This window comes from Aulonocara sp. 'chitande type north' Nkhata Bay, linkage group LG5 (genome assembly GCF_057382095.1).
Source record: "Aulonocara sp. 'chitande type north' Nkhata Bay isolate Kocher_YH1m ecotype deep benthic linkage group LG5, A_spYH_male_GT1.1, whole genome shotgun sequence".
NCBI lineage: Eukaryota > Metazoa > Chordata > Actinopteri > Cichliformes > Cichlidae > Aulonocara > Aulonocara sp. 'chitande type north' Nkhata Bay.
Genome location: NC_141348.1, coordinates 32,735,838 through 32,754,822, shown reverse-complemented (window position 1 = coordinate 32,754,822; position 18,985 = coordinate 32,735,838). Strand labels below are relative to the sequence as shown.

At 38.2% G+C, this 18,985-nt stretch overlaps 1 protein-coding gene across 11 annotated transcripts in view; it reads left to right on the top strand.

The window, feature by feature from the left end:
* ptprt (protein tyrosine phosphatase receptor type T) overlaps positions 1-18,985 on the top strand; it is a 311,416-nt gene that overhangs the window by 214,192 nt on the left and 78,239 nt on the right. For 4 of the 11 annotated variants that reach the window (XM_086293063.1, XM_086293061.1, XM_086293060.1 and 1 more), the window contains one exon: positions 3,726-3,758. The exons of 3 other annotated variants lie outside the window; for them this stretch is intronic. In XM_086293063.1, coding sequence (XP_086149189.1) covers positions 3,726-3,758 — 33 coding nt within the window. Of the gene's footprint in view, positions 1-3,725; positions 3,759-12,294; positions 12,325-18,985 lie in introns of all 11 variants that reach the window. 4 more of the 11 variants (XM_086293066.1, XM_086293064.1, XM_086293058.1 and 1 more) reach the window with 2 other exon arrangements.

The window sequence follows — 18,985 nt, the reverse complement described above, 5'->3', positions numbered from 1 at the left end:
GTGTGAATTAAATTCTCATTCTAAATAAAAACTAATTATATAAACATCTAAAAAGAAGGAACACAGAAGTGAGTTTAGTCAGGCAAACAAGCAAATTTACTGAAGTTATTAACCCTTGTCTGTTTCATGGTTTTACCACGGTGTATAACTTTAAGTAAATACTATACACATATGTAGAAGTGCACAAACTCTAAGTTAAAGTCATATATGCAATTGTTTCTGTCTGTTTGTCTAAAAAAAAACCTACTACTGGAGCTTTGTTTATGCATCCATTACACAGAAAGAAAATCTGAAATCCTAGAGATGAGATGTTTTTATAGAATCCTCATACAGTGGGGCAAAAAAGTATTTAGTCAGCCACCGATTGTGCAACTTCCCCCACTTAAAATGATGACAGAGGTCAGTAATTTGCACCAATGGTACACTTCAACTGTGAGAGACAGAATGTGAAAAAAAATCCATGAATTCACATGGTAGGATTTGTAAAGAATTTATTCGTAAATTAGGGTGGAAAATAAGTATTTAGTCACCTCAAACAAGGAAAATCTCTGGCTCTCACAGACCTGTAAGGTCTTCTGTAAGAAGCTTTTCTGTCCCCCACTCGTTACCTGTATGAATGGCACCTCTTTGAACTCATCATCTGTATAAAAGACACCTGTCCACAGCCTCAAACAGTCAGACTCCAAACTCCGCCATGGCCAAGACCAAAGAGCTTTCGAAGGACACCAGGAAAAGTATTGTAGACCTGCACCAGACTGGGAAGAGTGAATCTACAATAGGCAAGCAGCTTGGTGTGAAAAAATCAACTGTGGGAGCAATCATCAGAAAATGGAAGACATACAAGACCACTGATAATCTCCCACGATCTGGGGCTCCACGCAAGATCTCATCCCGTGGGGTCAAAATGATCATGAGAACGGTGAGCAAAGATCCCAGAACCACACGGGGGGACCTGGTGAATGACCTGCAGAGAGCTGGGACCAAAGTAACAAAGGTCACCATCAGTAACACACTACAACGGCAGGGAATCAAATCCCGCAGTGCCAGACGTGTTCCGCTGCTGAAGCCAGTGCATGTCCAGGCCCGTCTGAAGTTTGCCAGAGAGCACATGGATGATACAGCAGAGGATTGGGAGAATGTCATGTGGTCAGATGAAACCAAAGTAGAACTTTTTGGTATAAACTCAACTCGTCGTGTTTGGAGGAAGAAGAATACTGAGTTGCATCCCAAGAACACCATACCTACTGTGAAGCATGGGGGTGGAAACATCATGCTATGGGGCTGTTTTTCTGCCAAGGGGACAGGACGACTGATCCGTGTTAAGGACAGAATGAATGGGGCCATGTATCGTGAGATTTTGAGCCAAAACCTCCTTCCATCAGTGAGAACTTTGAAGATGAAACGAGGCTGGGTCTTCCAACATGACAATGATCCAAAACACACCACCCGGGCAACAAAGGAGTGGCTCCGTAAGAAGCATTTGAAAGTCCTGGAGTGGCCTAGCCAGTCTCCAGACCTCAACCCCATAGAAAATCTGTGGCGGGAGTTGAAAGACCGTGTTGCTCGGCGACAGCCCCAAAACATCACTGCTCTCGAGAAGCTCTGCATGGAGGAATGGGCCAAAATACCAGCTACTGTGTGTGCAAACCTGGTAAAGACCTATAGTAAACGTTTGACCTCTGTTATTGCCAACAAAGGTTATGTTACAAAGTATTGAGTTGTATTTTTGTTATTGACCAAATACTTATTTTCCACCCTGATTTACGAATAAATTCTTTACAAATCCTACCATGTGGATTCATGGATTTTTTTTTTCACATTCTGTCTCTCACAGTTGAAGTGTACCTCTGGTGCAAATTACTGACCTCTGTCATCATTTTAAGTGGGGGAACTTGCACAATCGGTGGCTGACTAAATACTTTTTTGGCCCACTGTATTTGACTACACACCCACTGCCCAAACACAGCAAAATGACATAAAAATATGACACACAATAGGTGTTTGATGGGGTATCTACACACAGTAACCCTACTACTCACTTCTACATAATCATAAGTGATTAAGTTTAGTTTTGTATTAGTCTGTACATTGTGTTGCTTCTATATATCTGAATGCAAAATACCAGTATTGCACAATTTTCCTGTGATTGTGATGATGGTGATAACGATAATCATTTGCTTTGTTAGTTCAAAAAAAGCACCAAAAGAACAACTACAAACAATAGTTTTGATCAAGTTTATGTTAAATACAGATCTTTTTACAAAGTCCATGAAGTGTCCTTACAGAGTTTTTTATTTCCCCTTAAAAAAAGGCTAATACCTTTTTGGTACTTAAAAAACAAGGTTATTTGAATCCACTTTAATAGGGCTGAAGCAATGCCGTGAATTGTTATGATGTTAGTTTGGCCAAAGCTTTTCAGTGTTATGTGCACTGGTGAAGGCTAGCACAATGGTACACTTCAAGATGTAAAAAAAAATAAAATAAAATCACAATTTACAGCCCAATGATTTTTGAATCCTGTGAATGTTAAAAATGCATGGAGAGTGTTCATGGTACCACTGACACACTTAAACATAAAAGCTGTGTCAATTTGACAAACAAGTGTTTGAAGACCAAACACATAATTTCAGTAGGAAGGATAGAACTTCCCAGGAGTTTAAGGAGTGTAAAAGTAGTAGGTACACAGGAATTGGCACAGAGTTCACAGGGACGCGACCTTGAAATTTAAATGGTGTAGACTGAAAGCTGCTTTCAGACTGAAGTTTTTATTTGTTCTAGGCTTGTATCGGAGCCATACCTTATGCTTAACAACAATGTATTGCACCTGCAAACTTATTCACATTTGCCTTAATGAAGTTATTGACTCACACTCTTAGTCTTGTGGTGACTCACTCTTGAGAGAGATCGTAAACCTAGTCTGGGTTTACTGCACAACTTTCTAAATGGCTAGCAGTGCAGTACTCATCTCCCGAAATGTAGGGGTCTTGAAAAGCTCTCAAGATTAATTGCTACCAAACAATTTGAAGAATCACATCTGCAGGCTGGAGCTTTTTACTTTCTCATAGAGGAATTTGGGCTCTGATCCTCAACTTTGATTTGAAAAGTGACTTTTTTATATTGTATTCAGTGAAGTTTGACATTTTAGATTTTCACCAATGGTGATGATGGTCCAAAATGGTCCAAAAAGCAAATGGTTAAACTAGATCTTCTTAGCAAAAATAAACTTCATATACTATGCTTCATATATTCAATGAACTTCTCACTTCTCGTAATATCACAAAATGTATCTTCTGAAAGAGTTAATGTAACTTTGCTTGTCACTATGCACTATACAATATTAACAATTTAATAATAATTGGTAGTTTCTTCATAAAAAATACAGTGAGTCACAGGAATGTAAGCTAGAGCTAGTTCACATATTTGCCTCCTATTTGACCATATATACAAGACAAATAAGGTGCTTCAAAGAGTCCCAGCCCTATTATGTTAGTTCTGAACTTTGGTGTCAAATGCTTAGCATAAATTGAAAAAGTAATGAATGTGAGGGAATGAAAGGAATGCATTACAAATGATTAAAAAAACAAACAAACAGATGTCTTGCTCAACTCATCCTCTTTGAATCAAGTCTCACGCCCTTTTATGTTTCTCTCTATCTTCCTGCTTCCTGTCTTTGGCTCCACCCCTTCCTGTCCCGTCCTGTACCTGCCTTGCCCTTGCTCCGATAGAGAGATTCACACATGGAGAACTCTGAGCGTGGGGTATTGTATGTTTGCTTCTAGACATGACCACATCCACTCCGCACTGTTCTTCAATGTGATTTTCACCTCAGCATTTAGTAGTTTCCAAATACATCTTGTCACTGTCATTGAATATTAAGTTGCTGAGAATTATTCTTCTCATATTTGACAAACTCATTAGCTATAACACCTACAAAAAATCTCATTAATGATATAATTGAATGTTCCTCCATATATTTCTTGAAAGACTTTCCAGTTGTCCATCTTTCACCTTGAATTGGGATAACCTAAAAATCAGATGTACCTTTTGGGGGAAAACAAACAAACAAACCAAACAAAAAAGCTTGGGATACATGGTGTGTACCTTTCAATATAATAAGTGTGCAGACAGTGTGTAATCACCTTGGTTCTGAATCTTAGTATTGGTGAAAAGGACCATAGAATGTTATGGCCTAAGCAACATGTAAAGGCATTTGGGGGTCACATATTCGTTTTCTTTCATACAATGAAAATCTAACGCCTAATATTGTGGTATGCAATTTCCTCTCAGCAGTTTTACCACTGAGACTTAAAACGCCTCTGATTGCCTTTTTACTGCCCGATTTATGCCACTAAATAGATGAAATTTAGATTTTAATGTTACTTTGCAAGTTCCATTGTTAGACATTAGAAGTCATTTAGGCAGTTGTTGGCACCCTACCTGTAATAGTATCATTAGTCTGTATACTTATCTCTCTTCCTTGCTGACTGAAAGTCTAACTTGGGGAATACGTTTTAGCAAAGTTTTAGTAGCAAACTGAAGTGTGAATGGAATTTTTTAATGGCTGCTTTGGCTGTTACTATTAGCTAGGTAGAAAAGTTAAGTTAATCTAAGATGCTTTTGGAAAACTTTCTAACATATTTTGTCACTTTGTCAGTACTTTAATTTATTTAATGTGAACATTTACACATTGTTGCACACCATCTGTCCTTTTTGGTACTTTATTGTCCTGTCAAAAGTGCACATCTAAAACTATTATAATTTCTGAGGACGTTCAATGCATCAAAGTATACTTATCATTTCCTCTGATATGAGATTTATCTGCCCAACACTCTACCAGTCATTTGCTTTGACAAACTGATAAACATTGTTAACTGTTTCATTATTTGCAAGAAATCTGCAGTTAATTTTCCATCAACAGAATTTCAGACAGAGAAAAAAAAATCTTCCCACATTATGGTGCTTTCTACATTGATAGCAGGTTGGTGTAATTAATTATATGTAGGTATAATGCAGTAATGCAGGAATCAAGCCAGCCTGCCCTAAAATTAGCTAAAAAAGTTAAATAATTAATCAAACTTTAGGAGAGAAATTATGTTTTTGGCTTCAACAAAAACATAGGTGGGTGATTAGGATTTGTGGTATGTCTTGCCGAATGAAATGCGATGCTTCACAAATATCTCCACCTACACTGTTCTGGGCTCAAAGACAATCCATTCTGTTACTGTCATGGTAGTTATCTGTTTCTCAAATAAATCCCCTTCCTGCATCTTAAGGTTATATATGGATAACCCTATATACATATAACATAAAATTAAACTATTGATTAGACAACCTGGGTTATATTTAGTGCAGTGCTACAATGACTTTGCAATAAAGTACAGTTTTTTCTTTTTACCTTAGATTAAATATTTCATTTAGTATTCTGGGGGATTGTAAAGTATTTAGAGTCAGAAATTACTTACCAAAGATTTTTTGGCCAAAGACAAGTAGTAGCATATAAAGATTAAATTGCCAGTGGCTTGAACTTGGAATTCTATAACATAGTTCTTCATATATTTAAAGCCGACCCAAATCTGGTAATTTTAGGAAGTTTATTGACATTGATGCAGTGCTAGATGTTAAAGGTTGTGACAGTCCTTGTGGATGGTGCACAGTCGCTCAGAGAAAGTAGGAACTTTGCCAAAACTGTTGGTTTATTTTCTTGAAACTTTTAGATTAATCATAATCCTGATTTAGCAGTTGTAATCATTGCGCAAAGAGCAGCAGTTCATTTTTTTATTAAAAAAATGCGGAAATTAATTAATTTTGTGATTAGTACTGTTGACCTGCAGCAAAGAGTTCTTTGATTTGAAATCTCCTTTCCGTTTGCTTGACCTTTATGCATAGCTGTACAGGTTTTTTTCCCCCATGTTTTCTGGTTTCCTCTGACATTCAAAACATACATATTAAGTTAAGCGGTATGTCCGAATTGGCCTTAGGTGTGGATGTGAGATAGATATAGTGCTAAATGAATGTGTGTGAGGAAAAGAGCTTTTGTATTAATTCCTTTAGAAAATTGTGAGGATGCCAAGATTAACAGTTGTTTGGTAAAAAAAAAAAAAAAAACACAATATAAATGATGACTCTCAACTTTGAGACAACAAAAGGACACATCTTCTTTCTAGATTGTATATGACACCCTGGGGTTCTCATCTATAACAAGAGGAATGAGGCGATTAGAAACTGGTGTCAGCCAAGGGAATGGACTCAGGCTGAATCCACTGCAAATGGCAGGCTCTTGTGAAGCCAAGTGGTGTGTGTGTGTGTGTGTTTGTGTCTGTACCCGTGTATGCAAGTGCGTACACACATGCAATACATTGGTGGACTGAAACTCTGTCTCTAAACTAGAAGATGTACAAAAACACACAGAGAAACATTAAGAAGCACACAAATTTGAAAGTACCGAATTCTTTCATGCTAAACTTGGACGTATCAGTAGATAAATTGGAGGTGTTAACACAGACACACTTACACACACATGCACTCACAACAGAGCTGGACTTGACCCCTATTCTGCAGATGTGACACATGGTTGAATAATGGACTCTGCAGCTTGCTGAGATAAATGCTTGATGGTCCACTTACAGCACATTTAAAATTGGTGATGACAAACCATTTACACACTCACACAAATGTACAAACTCATACTGTGTGATCACCACGGATATTCTGTGGCTAATTTACTAGTTGTTTAAATAAGAGAAAAAGAATCAGAGTAGTCGACTGGCCTAAAAGCTGAAAACACATAATCTAATAGACAAGGTTAAACATAGGCCATGCAAATACTGTGTGTGTATTCTACTGCCATATGAAACAGTTATTTGCATTTCTCGATAATCAAATCGTAGTTGGCATAGCATTGCACAGAAAGAATTTCGGTTTAGTTTTCGAGTGTGGGTGATATGAGCAGTGTTTCTATGTTTGTGTGGTCTCATACTGTTTTATGCAACCAAAGCCATAATGATCAAATCTATAGATAAAAACTACAGAACTTGTGTGTGGACATGCAGTCTTTAAAAGGCTTCCTTTTCCACCCTTCATTTGTCAAATAACTTATTTATTTTGACATTTATGCATGCATATGTAAGTACTTTTCTCTTGTCATTTTTTCCACTATGTCTCAGTGTTGTTGTGTGTCCATATGCGTATTCCATCGTAGCGTCCTCCTTCCGTACATGTCAAGTAAGCGGTGTTCTGTCAAACCTCAAATTAACTTGGCTGTAGACGTGAGCACTCTGAAGAGATTTCACTTTCATTGATACCCTGTGTTTCTTAACTTTCTGTCCTTCAAACACGGAATTTACTTTCATAGTCGCATATTAAAAGGTTTAACTAACATGCTTTTACTGCTACACACGGAGACCTTAGGTGTAACTTGTTAACAAAAAGTTCAGATTTTTCCCCATTTCTCATCCAAGCTAGTCTCTTCTCATTCTCTCTCTGCCCCATTTAATCAGTCTCAAACACGGTACCCTGAATAACTTGGTTGAGTGTTTTTTCTACACTATATTAATATTTATGACCAGTTTTAACGACTATGACTTTTACAGCTGGGCTCCCAGTGCTCTGCATTTTATTAATATCATAAGGACAATGTCAGCAGAGCTCTTAAAGAGGGTTATGGGTGTGACTATGTGCACATAGTCACTTGTTCAGCTATCTTAATGAGGACCAGTATTTGTTTATGGCCATTTCAGTGAGGACATTTGGACCTTTTTCCACATTTTTGCAAAGCTCTGCTTAAGGACAGTTCTTTGTTTGGGGAATGACATTAGAATTAGGTGTAGATATTGATTTGTGGTTTGATGTAATACCAGTTTCATCAACATTTGTCTCAGTTGCACTAATGTTTCCACAACAAAGCTATGAAGCGCTGGTTTAAAACAAACTACATTTCTTTTCAAAGGCTCTGGCAGATTTATTCTATCTTCATGTAAAAATATGTGTAAGCATTGAGTAAAACATTATTTTGCCTCACCTCGTTGCCTTACAATAGTGTTGCTGTGTGCACCCAGAACTCAAAAATAACTCTTCTGTTACAAATGATTTTTCATTCCATCTCTGCTGCCTTCGCTATATCTACTATACTTTTTTACTGCCCTTAAATATAGCAAAGTAGCCCTTCCAGGCTGGTAACTGTTATTATATCTGGCTAGCTAACCCATTTTATCCAACCATGCCATTTTATAAATGTGTTATTAGTGTTAGAAATATATTTTTTTCGGGGGGAGGGGTAGGAAGTACTATAGAGTCTCTATGCTTCTCTTGTTAGTCTTTTTTTGTCTTATTTATTTATTTAGTTTATCATTCACATTATTATCAGAAGATGGAAAAACAGAAGCAGAAGGAGAAGAATAGAACAATAAAACAGACAGAATGAGAACAAAAAAAGGGGGCTGGATGAAAAAAGTGAAGGAGTATAAAGTATAGAAGTCATTTACTAAAAACATCAAGCCTGTAAAAAGTTAATACAGTTAATAACATTTCGCTTTTCACATGTATATCAGCCCTACTAACGGCCAGTAACTTCTCTGTCACATGAAAAGCTATAGTAGGTATTTTGTCAGCATTTACAAAATTCATATTATGTAAGTAATTAAGATGGCATATCAGATAGATTGACTGATTGAAGCAGTCTGCAGTAGTTGTGTAAGGTGTGCTCCTCTGTGAAGTGGAATGGAAGTATTGATCCTTCTGAACTGTGCTTGACTTTCCCGTGCTATAACAACTCAGTCTGATGAAGTATGAGTGTGTATGTTTGTGTGTGTTGTGTGTCCAGACATATTATGAAATCCCAATCTCTGGCCACTCATAGATGAAGGATGTATGTTGGGGGGCAAAGTTACCAACAAACCATTGAGGAAGTAGCAGAACAAGCACACACACGTACACACACACGCACACACACACACTGATACACATGTCATATTAGTCAAGTACAGTGCAGTGGAATAAACCTGTGGCTTTATTATCAAAAACAGGATAAAGGAGAAGGAAAAATGTAAAAGGTTAAAGATTTTCTTGGCTTAGCTTTAACATGTTGGTCCTTATAATATTAATTTGATTTTTATTATTACTTTCACTAGTCTTGCAATTCATTAAATTTCAGACATAATTAGTACGTTTTCTGTGATTAACGATTTTAAACACAATCCAGAGTAAAATTATGGCCTTGTACAGATATTATTGCTACAAACCACACTCATTCAACCTTTACCTCCTTGCTTCTGTGTGTTACTCTTCCAGCTTCCATCCTCTCCCTTTGGGTTTGTTTTGTCACTTCTCATTCGATCTATCTCATTTACTTACCTGCCAAATGGTGATGGAGGCATCAGTGGTGTATTTATATTTACTTTTCTCTTCACCTGTAAACCAAAATTAAGTATTCATGCCGTATTGAAAAACCTACAGGTTAAAAAATATATTTCAGGGCAAGCCATTCAGTTATATATAACATAATGACAGCATAGACCATGAAATACCCCTGAGTCCCTGTTAAATTAATGGAGACCAGAGCCCATTGCTAGCACATTAGCATATGCTACATTGAATAAAAGTTGTAGGTCATTAATGCTTTAACATTTAAAAATACATCTAATTAAGTACTGGACATGCATCTGTTTTTGTTTACTGTAGAATGTGTACTACAACACAAAATGAATGTACTTCTTTCTGAAGTACCATGCTTCTTCTTTCAACTACCCACAAATCATACACCTTGGTCAGATTCTAATATTGCTCAGTAGTTCCTTAACTGGAGTTGTCGAAAGTCCAATGCGACTATTTCAAATCCTATTAATAGAATGATTTGTATATTGAAACTGTTTTGTTTTATTTCTTTCATCTAATTTTCAAATTTTATGAAGAAAAAGTCATTCAGTTAATAATTTGATAGTGTGGGTGAAAGTTAAAGTTTTAACATCAGGGTACAAGACTGAATGATGGATTAATAAATGTGTTTTTATCTTCTAAAGTTAATGACCTGGCAAAGCTCTTATGAAAAAAGTATAATTTTTTGGGTGAGTGAAGTAATCATTTCACAAGTCATAGATCTTCTTATCCAATTTATTTGATTGACTGCTGGCCGGTTCACAGCTGACTTACAATGAAGCTTTTTTTTAACCAAATATATCTTTGGACATCACTCTAGAATATTCCTTGGATGTTCTGTTATGCCTCAGCATGAACTTTTTCTTGAGATTTTGCGAAGGCAAAATATATTAATCCAACATGCAGTAGAGAAAAATTAATTAAATTCATCAGCAACTAGATGTACTAATATATACTTCATAGCAAAAAATTAGGGGTGCAACGATATTCGTATCGATATTGAACCGTTCGATACAGTGCTTTCGGTTCGGTACGCATATGTATCGAACAATACAACATTTGTAATTTATTTTATCAATTTTCCTTCTGACGATGCTGTCTGTGTTGAGCGCTCAGTGAATCTGTGTTCGACTACTCCGCCTAGGCTGCACTGTCGAGCGCAGATCCACTGAGCGCTCAACACAGACAGCATAGTCAGAAGGAAGAGCGCAGGGCAAGCTAGCGAGACAGAAGTTAAGCTCTACTTGCAACAGGCAAATTGAACCTCATTCAGATCTGGCGTTTGGAATTATTTTGGTTTTCATGTGACGTATGACCCTGAAGGTAAGCGAGTCATGGACTAAAGTAAAACAGTATGTTGGATGTGCCATGCAATGCTCAATTACATTGGTGTGAACTAGTGTGTTAGCGCAGTTAGCTCGTTAACGTGTTGGCCGTCTAGCCCCATGCACGGAGCGATCGGCGGTAGCTCGTTAACGGAGATTTGCCGTGTTGTGGCGTTAAGGTCATTTCAACGAGATTAACCTGAAAGCACTAGTGGGAACACAACGAATATGACTGCACATTTACGCCGACATCATCCTAGTGCAAAGACAAGTGGAAGCAGGCAAAAAAAAGCAAGCATGCTACTAACTTTAGCCGAGTCATTTAGACAGCTGTTAGCACATGATTCTCCTTATGCTGCTGAGAATATAGCCCAGAAGAAGCGGATAGTATAGCTTTTATTTTGGAAAGAGCCATTTCTCTGTAATAAACTCTCTTTTCCAAAGATGAGTGATTCCTCAATCAGATACAGGGCTTGCAATATCGCTAGCCCGACGTCCTGGAGCTAGCGATTTTTTTCAGTCGGGCTACCAAAATCTTTCTCTTCCCTGCCCGTCGGGCTATTGTAGGAAAAATATATGTCAATGCTTTTGCATTCTTTCAGAAATGTAGCTGGGTAATTATGTCATTGGCATCGGTGAGCCACTGTCAATATGTGACATATTGAAGTCGCGTTTGAATTTGCGCTTGTTTTTTTGCTTTCACTTTGCAATCGTGCGAACTGTGTATAGAGAGCGACAGCACTGATCTGTGAGTGATGATAATTTGTGCACCAATTCCTCTGACATCGTCTTATTAATCGTTAGCTTACTATGCAAACATGACAAGTGAAATCTCCCGCAGCTTACACATGTGAGAGGTTGATCGCGCAGAGAATCGCTGAGCTTATGTGAGTGAGCGTGTAAAAGCATTTCAGTTCTGCTGAGCCAAATAAGACAGGTCAGGGTGAAGAAGTGACAGCCAAAGAAAAGCTTACCACAAAACGGAGAAGTTATGACAAATCAGACTATAAGGCAAAAAGAAAGTGCAGCTTTATGGTTTCATGGACAAAAGAATTTCTGTGGCTGCGATATGATGAGCTAAATAACCAGGGCTGCACATAAGTGGTCCGCAGGTGCGCATTCGCTGTCAAAATAAAAAACACGCACAAGGGTTAGGGTTAAATTTAAAAACTGTACTTTTGAGTTAAAATATATATTTATAATTTTAATAAATGACAAATTAAAAATGCATGAACATTTTTTTGTATCGAAAAAATATCGAACCGTGACACCAAAGTATCGAACCGAACCGAACCGTGAATTTTGTGTATCGTTGCACCCCTACAAAAAATAACCCATTCAGCATCTGTAAAAACAAAGTTAAATGACAACAAATGTTTTCAGATGAGGACACATAGAAAAGCAAATTTAGGATTCAGACAGGCAGGTTGTACAGGTAGGTTGGGGAAAACAGTTGAAAGAAAAACAGGTAGTTTATCAATTTAAAATAAATACAGTCAGAATTACATTTTCATTTAACTCATGAACTAATCCAATGTGTTTGTCCTTCTTCTGGGTTTTGCTCTGTTGTCATCATCGGCCTCACCTCACCATGCTTCAGAAGACATGCTTATTCCTACTCTTATTACCTGTAAGTAGAGATTTCACATCAGAAAAATTCCTTTCTCAGTCCAATACTCTTTTTTTTATCGCTACCTTTTGAGTTGTTACATTTTTGTCCTTTTTCATGTATACTGTTAAAGTATTTAATTATCAAAACAATTAAATCCTCTATGCCATCACAGCTTTCAGAAAAATGGTTATAGTAGAATCAATCTTTCTTATTTATTTATTTTTAAGAGCCAGCTTGTCATTTGCACTGCATGATAAAATGTCTACTTTATTACCTGCCAAAGACAAATTCTTATTTGATGGTTGGTACACAAACACTGCAGCGTGCAGTCACAATAATGTTATTTGGCTTGAACATAAGTCTAGAGCAAGATAAAAGCAGGCACTTGGTAGCTTGCCAATAAAATTGCTCAACACAGGAGAGATACAACATTGTTTGCAGTGTTATGCTGCCATATTAGAAATACTGACCCTCTTTAGCTGCTAGGAAAAACAAATGTTTGGTAAAATGTATTCATTCATTTAATCTTTACTACATGTGACATAAACTGCATGTGACATATTAGAAAAGAATTGGGGAAAGTGTGTAATATCAATATTAAGTTCACTTAAAGGAGATATATACATATTAACCTCAATTTACTGCGTATGTACATTTTGCATAGTAACTGCCCTCAAATAGCTTTGCTATTAAATATTAGTCTTAAGTCTAATACTTCTGACCATTCTGCTTTACATTCACAAGTTATATTCACCTGCTATACTGACTAACCAAATGTAATAGTGTAATTAATGTAATAGTAACACTATACAAAATATGTACTCCTTATACAGGGAGTGCAGAATTATTAGGCAAATGAGTATTTTGTCCACATCATCCTCTTCATGCATGTTGTCTTACCCCAAGCTTTATAGGCTCGAAAGCCTACTACCAATTAAGCATATTAGGTGATGTGCATCTCTGTAATGAGAAGGGGTGTGGTCTAATGACATCAACACCCTATATCAAGTGTGCATAATTATTAGGCAACTTCCTTTCCTTTGGCAAAATGGGTCAAAAGAAGGACTTGACAGGCTCAGAAAAGTCAAAAATAATGAGATATCATGCAGAGGGATGCAGCAGTCTCAAAATTGCAAAGCTTCTGAAGCGTGATCATCGAACAATCAAGCGTTTCATTCAAAATAGTCAACAGGGTCGCAAGAAGCGTGTGGAAAAACCAAGGCGCAAAATAACTGCCCATGAACTGAGAAAAGTCAAGCGTGCAGCTGCCAAGATGCCACTTGCCACCAGTTTGGCCATATTTCAGAGCTGCAACATCACTGGAGTGCCCAAAAGCACAAGGTGTGCAATACTCAGAGACATGGCCAAGGTAAGAAAGGCTGAAAGACGACCACCACTGAACAAGACACACAAGCTGAAACGTCAAGACTGGGCCAAGAAATATCTCAAGACTGATTTTTCTAAGGTTTTATGGACTGATGAAATGAGAGTGAGTCTTGATGGGCCAGATGGATGGGCCCGTGGCTGGATTGGTAAAGGGCAGAGAGCTCCAGTCCGACTCAGACGCCAGCAAGGTGGAGTACTGGTTTGGACTGGTATCATCAAAGATGAGCTTGTGGGGCCTTTTCGGGTTGAGGATGGAGTCGAGCTCAACTCCCAGTCCTACTACCAGTTTCTGGAAGACACCTTCTTCAAGCAGTGGTACAGGAAGAAGTCTGCATCCTTCAAGAAAAACATGATTTTCATGCAGGACAATGCTCCATCACACGCGTCCAAGTACTCCACAGCGTGGCTGGCAAGAAAGGGTATAAAAGAAGAAAAACTAATGACATGGCCTCCTTGTTCACCTGATTTGAACCCCCTTGAGAACCTGTGGTCCATCATCAAATGTGAGATTTACAAGGAGGGAAAACAGTACACCTCTCTGAACAGTGTCTGGGAGGCTGTGGTTGCTGCTGCACGCAATGTTGATGGTGAACAGATCAAAACACTGACAGAATCCATGGATGGCAGGCTTTTGAGTGTCCTTGCAAAGAAAGGTGGCTATATTGGTCGCTGATTTGTTTTTGTTTTGTTTTTGAATGTCAGAAATGTATATTTGTGAATGTGGAGATGTTATATTGGTTTCACTGGTAAAAAAAAAAAATTGAAATGGGTATATATTTGTTTTTTGTTAAGTTGCCTAATAATTATGCACAGTAATAGTCACCTGCACACACAGATATCCCCCTAAAATAGCTAAAACTAAAAACAAACTAAAAACTACTTCCAAAAACATTCAGCTTTGATATTAATGAGTTTTTTGGGTTCATTGAGAACATGGTTGTTGTTCAATAATAACATTATTCCTCAGAAATACAACTTGCCTAATAATTCTGCACTCCCCTGTATAATCAACAATGAGAAGAAGTCTTTTGATATTTTTGGGTGGCTGAACTAACTAGAGCGTGAGTTTGGCAGTGAGGGTAAATTTCAGCCAAACTTCATCTGCATTGTTTTCACGGTCCGTCTCTTAAAGTGTTTTCATCCTAAAAGGTCAATGTAATTCACTATTATCTTCTCTACCAAGTGGCTATTTCCTTATTAACTAGTTCTAATGAGGCACTATTATAGCTGTCTGTTCATACACGCAGAAACACGTACAGGCGTGCACACACACACACCAGTATACCTGCACAGTCACATGCACGGTGTTGCCCCGAGCTCCTGCACAAATCCTTGCTGAGAATTTTTAAAACTCTTCACTTCTGCAGCTGTCTTCAAAGCATTTGAAAATTTCCTCCAGATCTCCAGCAGGCTCCTTACTGAGTAGAAAAGTCATCATATACCAACACTTCTTTTTAAAACAGCCCCCCTGAGGCTTGTTGACCCACTGGAAATTGCTTTTTTATAATATGAAACTGGCACAATTAGAAAGACAGCAGCCATCACTGTGGTTTTCCTGCTTTTAATTTGTCTCGGCATAGAAAAAATGAGCATGACCTGCCATGCTGAATCTCATATAAATATGTCAGTGGAGACACAAGCAGACATCTTAAGAATAATCCTTGTAACAATAGTCAAAATCATACACCAACACACCACAATAACAGCCTTGGACAAATGTACAGCTCACACACAGACTGACAGAGTAAGCTTGAACTCAAGGAATGTCCTTAGATGACAGTTTGGATTATTACACATAGACACAAATGCATGAAGATCTTGATTTATATGAAATATTTGAATTTGATAAAAGTCTCTCTCAAACCAACCTAATATAGTTCTTGTCATTTTTATTATGACTATAACTATCAGTATCTCTAAAGACCAAAACTCCATAATTGAAATACAATTATAAGCAGAAAAGATATGATGGAAACTAGGGGTGGGCGGTATAAACGGTATATGGTAGAAACGATATGAATTTGGCCAACGGTAGACATTTTGACTATACCGCTCTACTGCGATAGCTCGTGTTGATGGTGTCATCAAGCTGCGCCTGTTTTGGTCAAAAGCATCGCAGCAGCTGCAAGCAATATCATCTGCAAATTATGCCAGACGACAGTAATAGCAAAGAGACAAAGCATGTTTTGGAATATGAGGAAAGCCAGAAACTGTGCTTCATCCACTTCCGTAACATTGATTCGTTAATGTTGAATTCTGTCGCAGCTGCTCTGTTCCCATGTTGTTGCAGTATATTAATGACTAACCTCGTATTGTGGATGGATTATCTCAGTTGTTCTCCTGACTGAAGTTTGGTCCGTTCACAGCATCCTGCCATGCGATTGCATTTGTCCCTAACCATCAGGAACCCTCCCGTAAAGTTTGATCGAGTGGAAAAAAGTTAGCGTTCATCCTCCAGCTTCACTGTTTATGTTATGCTAACATCACGTAGCACATCATTATATATCAACTAGCCCAACTTCAGTAACCCTAAAAAAGTCACTGCTGTTTAGTTTTCTGTCTTCCTTTATGTTGGAAGTGACAGCAGAGCTGTATGTTTAAATTTTTTCAGAAATCTCTCTCATGTTCAGGTGGAAACTAGCGAGCTAACTTCCTGCTAACTTCCAACTCCATTAGATTCAATAAATTCTGTTTTCATGGATGCCTGGGTGTTAAACTTAACTGGTAAAGTAGCAACTAGGGATGCACCGATACCACTTTTTTGGAAACGAGTACGAGTACGAGTACTTGCATTTCAGTACTCGCCGATACCGATACCGAGTACTTAATAAAAAGATGATTTAAATTTGCAGGTAACAGCTTTAGTCCTATAATTTAACAAAAAACAAACAAACAAGGGACTAGTTTGGAATTAAGAACATTTATTTAAAATGAAAAGCATGTTGTATGCAACACATTACAGAATAAATAATTATAAAAAAACAAAATTTAATTTTAAATTTGTTCGTCTGTTTCTCTGTTTAGAAGTCTCACTAGCACAGTCACAGCTGGGATGACATCAGAGGCTAGTGCGTTGTAGCTGCTCACTTTTTTTAGTTAGTTCCTCAAAGGGGGTGAGGATGGCAACAGTTGTCTCCATAAGAGCCCATTGGTGAGCGGTGAGATAGTCAGTGAGTTCGTGCACTCGCTTTTGCTCAATGAGGGACTGGAGCATGTAATACGTGCTGTTCCAGCGCGTCTGTACATCCTGCTGCAGTCTCTTTATTGGCTGGTTGAGCTGTCCCTGAATGTCCTCGAGGCGGGAGTAGGCTAAGGCGGAATGTTTAAAATGCCCAACTATTTTCCGTCCCACTGCTATAGCATCAGCTATGCTCCTCTGTGCTAATAAGCGTGGGTAAACTCTTTGTACTTGTTGTTGTGTTGGGATTTTAGGTGCTTGATTAAATTGCTTGTGTTAAATGCGCTACCTTTAGAGCCTCCTCTGGACAATTTCGCTGAGGACAATTTGCAGTCCGCCTTTGTTTTCGCGTAATCGTTCACTTTAAAATAGTTCCACACAGCTGATATGTCTCGCTTCGCTTTCTCCCCGCTCTGAGCTGCAGCCGGGGCCTGGGGGCGGGCACTCGGCGCCTGTGATTAACCTCTTACATGCCGCTCAAACATAGACAGGTCTCAGACCTTGGTATCGGGGGACTTTTAACGAGTACGAGTACTTTAGAAAATGTGGTATCGAGGCCGATACCCGATACCGGTATCGGTATCGGTGCATCCCTAGTAGCAACGCTGATGAATTTATTAAAGATGAAAGAATTTAGACAGTTTTTAACTCTCAGTGATGCTGCAGTGTTTGTTTGACTTTGGGACCTGAAGCAGACAGAGTTTTGGACCTAGATTACTTCACGAGGCTCCTGACTACGATAGCCGTAATGCTCCGACAAGCCATCAAGTGGTGCAGCTTCGTACCTTACCAAAGTTGTACTAAACCATTTTTTGACAGATTTTGAGCCCCATGTAGTCAGGGTCAGGTCAGTAAGAACAACCAGAATTCATACATAAGGCGCACCGGATTATAAGGTGCACTGTCGATTTTTGAGAAAATTAAAGGCCTTATAGTGTGTAAAATACGGTATACAGAAGAAAAGAATATAACGTGATATATATCGTTACGACACATGCTTCAAATTATACCACGATATGGATTTGAGGCCATATACCCCAGCCCTAATGGAAACATACAAATAAACATAACATATGACAACTAAATATGTAGAAAATGTGAAATTAATAATTAAGAAGCTGAAAATACACATACATTTTTTCCCACTTTTAAAAATTGGTTGTAATGCACAGCCAGTCTCACCCATATATACATAGATGCACAGTTATAGCCCAAGGAGGTTTACTGTTAGATGAGAAGGGGATTTAAATTTGCACAAGACTCCTGCAATCCTGTAGTGTGTGTTTGTGTGTTTTGGTTCACTCTGTCTTTTCAACCTCTATCTCTCTCTTCACCTCTCTTTATATCCCTCAATCTCTCCCTCCCTTGTTGGGTCTGTCTCTAAATCCTGTGATACGCAGATGAAAGTTTGTTTGGGCTTCGCCTGCAGCCTCCTCTGGAGCTACTGCTGTCATCCTGAAGTGACTGACTTCAGCACTGGCTGGGGATGGCTCGAGGATATTTGAGCTATCTAGTTGCCAACCAAATGGCTGACGCCATTCTAGCCATAATACAGAAGTTCTCACTCAACAAAAGAAACAAATGGCCTCTCCCATGTTTGACTGGACGCCTTGAAGTTGCCGTGATCACTTGCCAAGCTTCAACTAAAATGAATGCAATTCTCTTGGCATGAGTTTGTATCAACAAGCCATACTTGCTGCCATGAAATAAATTCAGTTCAGAGTTTGCTTTCTGAAAATTGAAGAATCAATCATTTCCACAAAAACTTGAATAAGAATGGACAAGGTGATTTTAAAATTTTTTGGCCATTATCTTTCTATATGTCAGCAATCTCCTCCATGGAGTCAAAACAGTAACTCTGCTACTGAAATATAGACATGGATGTCTAAAAGGTGAAGGAAGGAAGGAAACAGCTGTACTGCATTACCATTTTGATGTCAAATTAATGATCCTACTTATCTTGAAAACAATATACTGGTAAATGGACTGATTCTTAGATCTTAGAGCATTACTACTGTCCTGGAGCACTCAGAGTGCTTTATACAAATTGCCACATTCACCCATTTACACAAGCATTTTACACGCATTCATACTCCGATGGATGCATCGAAGAGC